Source organism: Cucurbita pepo, chromosome 20 (assembly GCF_057944985.1).
Source record: "Cucurbita pepo subsp. pepo isolate OVF chromosome 20, ASM5794498v1, whole genome shotgun sequence".
Lineage (NCBI taxonomy): Eukaryota > Viridiplantae > Streptophyta > Magnoliopsida > Cucurbitales > Cucurbitaceae > Cucurbita > Cucurbita pepo.
In genome coordinates this window covers 11,245,311-11,254,871 of record NC_141817.1, presented here as the reverse complement: position 1 = coordinate 11,254,871, position 9,561 = coordinate 11,245,311, and the positions used below count along the sequence as shown (strand labels likewise).

Below are 9,561 nucleotides of genomic sequence, written 5' to 3'. Positions count from 1 at the left end.
ACCCCCTTTTTGAAGCATCATTGTACACTACAAAGCCTCCATCTCCTAACGGTACAGTGAGTATCGGGGTTGTTACTAACCTCCGTTTAAGTTCTTTGAAACTAACCTCGCACTGATCATTCCAGGTAAACGACTTTCCTTTCTTGGTCAACTCAGTGAGGGGGGTGGCGATCTTGGAGAAATCCTTCACAAACCGCCGATAATACCCTGCTAGTCCAAGGAAACTTCGTACTTCAGTCACTGTGGTCGGGCGAGGCCAATTCGTCACCGCTTCAATCTCTGTTGGGTCTACGGTGATTCCCACGCTTGAAACTACATGCCCAAGAAATCCCACCTGTTCTGCCCAGAATTCACACTTGGAGAACTTTGCAAACAACTGGTTCGTTCTCAGAGTGGTCAGCACTTTCCGAAGATGTTCCTCGTGTTGTTCCCTAGTCTTGGAATACACAAGGATATCGTCGATTTAGACGATCACGAAGTTGTCTAAGAACTCTTTGAACACTTTGTTCATCAACCCCATAAATTCTGCTAGAGCGTTGGTCAAGCCAAACGACATTACCCTAAACTCGTAATGTCCATACCTTGTGCGAAAGGCTGTCTTTGAGATATCATTCTCCTTAATCCTCAACTGATGGTAGCCTGACCGTAAGTCAATCTTTGAGAACACAACTGCTCCTTGCAACTGGTCGAATAGGTCATCAATTCGGGGTAACGGATACTTATTTTTAATTGTCACTTTGTTAAGTTCCCGACAGTCCATGCATAAGCGCATAGAGCCGTCCTTCTTCTTCACAAATATCACTGGGGCTCCCCAAGGGGACACACTTGGTCGTATAAAGTCTTTGCTTAGTAACTCTTGAAGCTGCAACTTTAGTTCTTTCAGTTCAGTAGGGGCCATTCTGTACGGGGCTCTTGATATAGGGGTTGTTCCTGGCTCAAGTACAATTTCGAATTCCATCTCCCGCTCTGGGGGTAGGCTTGGGATCTTCTGGGAACACGTCCACGAATTCTCTCCCTACTGGCACTGAGTTAATGCTCGCCTCAGTTCGCCCTAATTCCACCACATGAGCTAATATCCCCCAAGCACCCTGAGATAACATCTTCCTTACCTTTAATGCCGAGACTATCCTCGAGACCGTTCCCTCCCTGGTCCCCTTGAACTTGAAGCTTGGCTGACCAGGAGGTTTGAACACCACTTCCTTGTTGAAGCAATCGATGGATGCATGGTTTTTAGCTAACCACTCCATCCCTAAGATGACGTCAAAATTGGCCATATCTAGGACTATCAGCGTCACATCCATCGTGTGGTTTGACACACACAACTGAAAATCCTTTACCCTCTCGAAGGCTTCCATACTTACCCCTGCTGGGGTACCCACAAACAACTCGTACCCTAGCGGTTCAACTTCTACTCTTGCGTGTTTTACAAGATTAGTGGAGATAAAAGAGTGGGTTGACCCTGAATCAAATAAGACCCGTGCATAGTACCCAAGAATAGAGAGCGTACCTGTGACTGCAGTGTTGGAGTTTTCTGCCTCCTGAGGAGTGGTAGCATACATTCGCCCCTGTTGCGGAGCTGGCCTCAGGTTTGAGGTCGGTTGGTTACCAAGTGGTCTATTGGTACTAGTTGCTCTCCCTTGGGTGCAGTGTGCGACAACGTGGCCTTCTTGGTGACAGTTGAAACATACCATTTTCTTAAACCTGCACTGTCCTGGGTGACGTCTCCCACAGTTCGAGCAATGTGGTCTGTCACGTGGCGTGTTCTGTGGGCAAGCCTTTGGTTACCTGCGCTCTTGGTTTAAATTTGTCTTGGCCTGGTGCCAAGATACCTTTGAGGAGGTAGGTGATGTTTGCTCTCTCTTTCTCTTCTGGTCAACTGACGTGTTTAAGTGGGTTTGGGTGTCCTCTGTTGGATATTCCTTAACATCGAGTGTCTCAGCCAGTTGGAGTGCCGTTACGTAGTCAGGTGGAACGTGAGCTGACACTGCCCCCCGGACATCGGGCCGCAAACCCATAACAAAACATTCTACTTTCAACTCTTTCGTTGAGACCATTAATGGGGCGAAACGGGACAGACGGGTGAACTCTCGCTCATACTTCTCTAGTGACCTGTCTCCCTTCTCTATGCTTAGGAATTCGCGTTGCTTCTTATATTGGTTTGAAGTATTTTTAGCGAAACACTGTTCTAAACAGCGTCTAGGTGATGTCATCCTCGTCTGCAGCAATCGCCCGGGAGGCTGATTGCCACCACAGTTTAGCATCTTCGCATAACAAATAAGTCACACAGCTCAGTCTATGCTCGTCCGGACACTTCATGCGTCGAAGAATTTCATCAATCGCCGACAACAATAATTCCGCTACGACAAGGTCCTTGGATTTTCCCTCGAATACTTCGGGGTCCCGACGTTTGAAAGCCTGAAAAAACCCGCTTTCTTCTGATGCGTCAATGTCTCCCCGGTTGTGATGGGTTGTCTGCCTGGCACTTGGCCCTAAGGTCGGGATCAGTTGGGCCAATTGCCCATTTGTCTGTGCCATGGATTGCATCATCCCCATCATCACAGTCATATTAGGTACTTCCGGAGTATCAATGTTTGCTCTCGGTGGACCAGATGGGGGAACTCCTATCCCCGGATTTTGTTCGCATTTACTAACTGTTCTTGAAGTGGGGCCTCCAAAGATGGGTTCTCTTGTACCCTCGCCGGCCCGCTTCGAACACGTTTACCTCCCCAATTTGTTACTTGGCTAGACATCCTTTTGCTTGTTTCGTTCCTAATCCACAATTAATTACCTCATAAAATTTTCCTCTTACAACGTGTATTATACACTATTGCATGACTGACAAGTACATAAAATCACACCCGATAGTCTATCAAAATATCAATACTCGACAATTTATATTCATATATTAAGCAACATGCATTATCCATTAATTTTGATTGACAAGCGCACAGAAAAAAAATCATCCAGGATATCCAATGTAATTTCATGGCTGCCTACAAGCACATTATGACGACAGTTGACACCTATCATCAGACTACCCGACCTAACCCTATTACGCGACAATCCGATTACTCAACCATCCGATTTCACAACCATTCGATTACACAACCATTCGATTACACAAACAATCCGATTGCCCAACAAATCTGATCGCCCAACAATCTAATTACCCAACAAATCTTGTTACACCTATCGAGATTACACAACCTAACCATACCCCACCATAAACAGATTACCCAACCATCAGGTTACGCAACAATCAGATTATATGACAATCAGAATATACGACAATCAGATTACATGGCAATCAGGATGCATGTCAAACAGGTTACATACAATTACAGACAATGAGCATATTATTCTCGGCAAAACGGATTACACAGCACCTAGCCCATAGAAGATTCTGTGCGACCCATTTTCAAAAAAACAAAACGTTTATTTTCAACAGGCATGTCCCTTACTTGAGGAGCTGCTTTCTTGGCCTTTCCTAATCAACGACTATCTGAGTCCCCTCGAACTGAGCCTTCCTCCTACGTAGGCGTTGAACCTCTGCTACGTCTAACCCTCTTGAGGTCGGTTTTGGCAACGACAATATCGTTCCCTCGCGGCTGCGACGTGGGTGCTGGGCAGATGTTTTCTGATATGGGAAGAGGCGCGGAGCGGTGTGGGAACAATCGGCTGTGAGATCGGACCGTTGGGTGGCAGTGGCTGAGGGAAGAAAAGTGAAAAAAAAAAAAAAAAAAAAAAGGAGAAGGAAGGGTGGCGGCTGGTTGGTAGTGGCTGAAGGAAGAAAAGTGAAAAAAAAGAAAAGAGGAGGGGGTGGCAGCTGGCTAATCGTTTCCTGCCTATAGAACCCTAGGCTTATTTATTTATTTTTATTTTTTTTGTTTATAAGCCTGATTTTGTTATTGGATCATGGGCCAAAAACGTGGGCCTTACAAAAGCTTATCCCGAACTCTTCCAAGAGATAGCGACTTTCGGGGACGAAAGTTCCTAAGGAGGGGAGAGTTTGTAACGCCAAAAAAAAAAAAAGGAGGGGGGGGGGGGGGGGGGGCTAAGTCAACTGAGGGTCAAAAAAGTCATTTTGCCCCTCCAGCCCTAAAGTTAGAGAGAAATTGGAGAGCAGTCAGCCGTGAAGGTTAACGGACCACCGTCGAAATCCATCTTCAGACGAGACTTGTACAAGGATTGAGAGGTTAGCGAGGCCTACGCTCCGTCAAGACCCAAGAACATTTCGCGAGGTAAGGTTCTGAACGACATTTCTCAGATCTGAGTTTTTCCTATGTGAATCGATCCTAAAATGCTGAAATATTCACCTAAGAACAACTATACGCACGATCTGTGAAGAAGTTTGGCCGTCACCTCAACCCGAAGGCAGAGATTCAAGAATCGTCCGAGAACGGTGAGCGAACTTCCGACGTTCTTAACTCGTTCGGTAGTTAAGCAAAAATTACAACAAAAAAAAAATACTAGGGCGTAGCCTGTAACACGATCTAGAACTTTACTGAAGAAACCATATCGATCTGATCTACGGATCGAAAGATATGAAAATCAGAAAACGGGACTGTGTTACGGATTTTTCAAAGGACAGAGAAGAAAGAAGAAAAGAAAAAAAAAAAAAAGGACCGGCCGACCCGCCATTGCGCAAAAGCTGCCGCGCGTTGTAGGCGCGCGTACGGCCTGCGACTGGTGCCTTCCCGCTCGCGTGGCCCTCGCACTCCTAGCGCACTGCTGGTGCGTGAGCGCGCATCAAACGGCCGTTTTGACCCAGTTGCTCTTTGTTTGCCCAATTTTTGTCCTGGTTCGAGTTCTAATACTGTTTTTACGTGAATAGGGACCTAATATAAAGAAATCAGTATTTTTGGACACCTCACGGGCAAAGAAATGCTAACAAAAAGGCACGCGTCAACCAGGTAAGTCACCACCCGGTATTTAGGAACAAATACTTGTAGGATTCACTTGGATTGCATGCATGTTAGTAGTTTTGCTTCAGATTAGCTCTCCATGTAAATTATTAGTCAGATTAATTGTTATGATTGTATTGGGTGAATTACATGAGTGTTGTTGTATGCTTTAAACTTCCACCGTATGTATGCATGCGTTTAATTTATGTTAGAATTGTGTATGCTGTGTTCTGGGTGCTTGATGGACGAATTCGCCCCATTGAGCGCAAACTTCGTGCTCTGGGTACTTGATGGAGGTCATCGCCCCGTTGAGCTAGTATGCCTAGTTTGCATGAATTACATACTATGATGTTAGAAGAAGGTTGCATTTACACTCTGTTAATTGCTAGGGCTCATTTCTATCATAAGCTTAGGAAATTACTGTTAGGAGCGATGTATCGCTCCAGCCCGACTTAATTTTCCCCTAGGAACTTAGCGGTTTACCACGGCAAGAAAGTACCTTAGAGTGTTCATAGATTGCTAGCGTGAGAACGGTATCTATAGCTTCGTGGGAGGACCAAGGATCCCTGATCAGTCCTTACAGCTCTTAGCCATTTCCCATGGGAAATGTGTCCCCACGTCGCACAGCCCATTAGCTGCATGGGAACGGGTTGGGCCGCGCCCCCCATAGGGGGGACTATATGGGCGTAGGGGTATTCAGCACACCCCTAGGCTAGGTACCATGTAGTCCTAGATAGCCATGTAGAGGTAGCACTTCATAGAGAGATACTGACCATATTAGCTTGGCATAAGGAACCTCTAGGTGTTTAATGAAAGGACGATGAACCGGTGAAACCCAAGGGGCAAGCTCCAAGGGACTAAGATTAGAACCAGATTTCCTAGAACCGAATTAGGAAACCGTGGGAATCTGTTAAATTAAGACACGAAGAGAGCCTACAAGTAGGTGGCTTACTCAGTATAATTTTTATACTCATCCTTGCTATGTTTTCCCTTTTTTTTTTTTTTTTCAGGAGCGCGAGGCGTTGGTCAAGGGTGGGCGTGATGGAGATGGGGATTGTCGCAGAGGAACAGGTTGTCTCAAGGTGTCAGTCTAGTCTTTATTTTTTTATTTGCATTCTTTTGACATCTGTTGTTTGTCGTCCAAAAACTTTATTCGAATTTAAGGATTTTCTTTATTTCATATTTAAATCACTTTGTGCATTTGTGTCTTGTTGTAAAATATTGGGTCGTGACAGCTAATCTATAAGATTTATACCCAAGGGCTCTGATACCAACTGTAACGACGCTACATATTTACTTATTTAATCTAAGGTTATTACTATACTTGAAACGCGGAATTTACTTTAAATGGGCTCTTATCATAACTGCGACATAAGTTTGTCTTTTATTACCTCATGAATAACGAATACAAGGGAAAGAAAGGGAAAACAACTCTGAAATAAAGGTTCTATACTAACCTATGATTTATTAATGCGATTACAATTCAACCTATATTAACCTATACTAATGATGTAAATGGGAATTCAACCTATACTATGAATTTAGATGAAATTCAACATATACTAGCCTATATTACGAATGGAAAACAACTATCCTATGCATGTGCCACGATCCCGGGATGTGCGATGCTGCCGTTGGTCTCACATGGGTGCCTTGCCTTTATCTTAAAATGTGGTAGAACGAGGCTTGAGTATTTCTCGAATACTCAGTAAGTGACTCCCTATTGGGGTTATGCAACAATCACATGCAAATGCGATGATGGGACCTATCTTTAAATCTATCTTCATACGGTGCTGTCCTAACGGGTAATTTGGACGTATACCATATACTCTACATACAGCCCATACGTGCAAGTACTGGCTCTCCAGTCGGTTCGCACACCGCTAGGCACTTTCTTTGTCGGGCGAGCATACTCTGGGAGCTCCTTAGGCTGGACACCTGTTAGAACTAGTAACCGTCACGGCAACGCTATGCAAAACATAACGATCGTACCCCTGCCATTGGGTGTACATGCCCGTACCCTCGTGATGGAATAGGGGTATCCCCCCAATGCATGAGCACACATAATGCATGAAGTCCCCAATATTTCTACTTTTATCATTAATGAATATAACCCCGCTATCATCTTCCATGCTTAATATGTCATTTCTCATTTTTCAGTCTACGTATCATACATAATCCTAACGGGGTTATATTTCATGTAATTTATCGTGATTTCATGTCATATATTACATGCTGTTTACATTCAAAATTATAGTACCATTCATGCCAGAATCATCTAGACACATCATAAACGTCATAAGCATAGCACATCACATCATACTAAACAACATACATTCACATTTCGCAAGCGTACTTAATCGAGTATAACAGTCTAGCATACAAATTAATGACACGTGCGAATCCACAGGCACGTGCCAACATACAACATACAACGCATAACCTACGACGGGTGAGGCACTTACTTGGTAGGCCTTAGCCGAAGTACTCCCTAAAATATAAACGTAAGCTCCTCGCTCCTCGTATACGTCCTACGCTTCCGTTGGTGGTTGGTTCCTATTGGATCATTCGACAACATGAATTTGTGAAATACGGCCTTAAAATGATTTATTTCACCTTAAACGGGGTCGAAATCAAGTTCGAGAGGGTCAAAACGGTGCCAAACAAGTCGGAAACAGGTTTCCCAAGTCGATGTTTTTTTTCGTGGATTTTTTTTATCCGTTACACACGTGGTCGAATGAGCACCACTTGGGGATCGCCAATTTTTTTGTCGCAACATGAGGGACACAACCTGCTCTCTTCATAGTATGGTTGTAGGGTTTAGAAAGACCATTGGCCATCAATCATTCCCTTTAAAAATTATCCATGTGTCATGCAATTTATAAAAACATTACTAAACACATGGTTAAAAAACATTAACAAAATATTTTCCCGTTGATTGATACATGAATATGTGTTCCACATGCACTTCCTAACGAGTATTTGCAAGTAAAAAGAATGGTTTGCGAAGTCATAAAAAAATTCAGACTATTAATATAACACATTTTTTTTGTCATCCCACCTAAACCATAGTAAACATTAGAACAATTTGTTATTGACTACTTAGAACATCAATCCAGATACAATGCATAAAGAAAGCTTAATACATTTTTTTCTTAGATTGTGGTAGAAGCATATAATTTTTGTGCAAGAAAAAAAAATAAAATTACCAAATATTAATAACATGATCATTTCTATACGTAAATAATTAGACATCATGTCATCACATATAACATGTAAACTAGGTGGAGCATGGAAAAGGGGAAAGAAAAAGGAAGGGATGGAAGAAAGGAGAAAAGAGAACCAAATAAGAAAGGGAGAGAAAACCAATGGAATAAAAAATTTAAAATAAAAGATAAATAATAGGGAAAAATGTCCTTTCCTAAAAATTTCCTTCCTTTTTATAGCATATTTTAAAAAATGTAATACTCAAATGCTATAAAAAGCTTTTCTAAAATTTACTTCCTTTTTATAGCATATTTTCAAAAACAAAAACTGCAATATTCAAACGCTATAAAAACACATTTTTCTTGTATTGTCAGCATAAGCGCTCTGGTATTATTTCTTGATTTGGAAAACATAGGAAGAAGGATGAAGTTCAACCGAACCAATGAACCTAAACCCATCTTCTTCTTGTTTTTCATTATCTTCATATTGTCCTCGGACAACACTAGGCGCTGCTCATATGCTGAATCCAGCCATGCACATACTCAGGTAAATTTATTTTAGTTCCAATATTATAATGGATGATTCATCACCTTCCTCGTATATACCTATTCTATTTTTGCACCCAAATCTAGTGTTCTAACTAAAAAAATTTAATGCATTATACTATGCCAGCCCATCGCTAATCATGAAGATCAGGAGTTGACCTTGCCAAGAAGAGGATTGGCTGGGCCGGGATCGTCGCCACCAAACTGCGCCTCAAAGTGTGGGAGTTGCACGCCCTGCACTACGGTTCTTGTGTCGGTGACGCCGGGACCTCCAGGCGTCGGTGATGATTTCCCAGAAGTCTGGAGATGCAAATGTGGGAACAAGCTCTACATGCCCTGATCGGAAAGGCATGCCCCCCGAGCATCTATGCTCTTATATGTTACTTATTCGCCGATGAGCCGAAGTGGCGGTGTGGGTCTGTTTCATTCATACCCCTATCATAAATCATATATAGATTATTGTGTAAACAAAAAACACAATGATTATATACTCTATTTTATCACATATCTAAGTACAGATCTGCGACCAAAAATCTATCAATAACCTATTAAAAATACAACTTAAACTATGCTAGGAAGATAATTAATAAATTACTTAAACTATGCTAGGAAGATAATTAATAAATTACTTAAAACTATGCTAGGAAGATAATTAATAAATTACTTAAAACTATGCTAGGAAGATAATTAATAAATTACTTAAACTATGCTAGGAAGATAATTAATAAATTACTTAAACTATGCTAGAAAGATAATTAATAAATTACTTAAACTATGCTAGAAAGATAATTAATAAATACAGAAGTTGCGGTCAATAAGTTAGGGATCATCAAAACACCAAGGGATCATCAAAACACCAAGGGATCATCAAAACACCAAACCATCCAATGTAAAGATGGTTTTCA

At 42.2% G+C, this 9,561-nt stretch overlaps 1 protein-coding gene and 1 long non-coding RNA gene across 2 annotated transcripts; one reads left to right on the top strand and one right to left on the bottom strand.

The window, feature by feature from the left end:
* Positions 1-935: 935 nt before the first annotated feature.
* On the bottom strand, positions 936-1,559 carry LOC147786562 (uncharacterized). Its single transcript, XM_087120509.1, has one exon. It carries the CDS (start codon positions 1,557-1,559, stop codon positions 936-938), a length of 624 nt encoding a protein of 207 aa, XP_086976635.1.
* A 6,919-nt stretch (positions 1,560-8,478) lies between these two features.
* LOC147786561 (uncharacterized) lies at positions 8,479-9,161 on the top strand. The gene is made up of 2 exons (XR_015414740.1): positions 8,479-8,657; positions 8,784-9,161. It is a non-coding gene; the product is annotated as an uncharacterized LOC147786561 (long non-coding RNA).
* Positions 9,162-9,561: the final 400 nt, after the last annotated feature.

Excerpts from the sequence above, each read along its gene's own strand:
- LOC147786562 (XM_087120509.1), bottom strand. The coding sequence starts at position 1,559 with ATGTATGCTACCACTCCTCAGGAGGCAGAAAACTCCAACACTGCAGTC.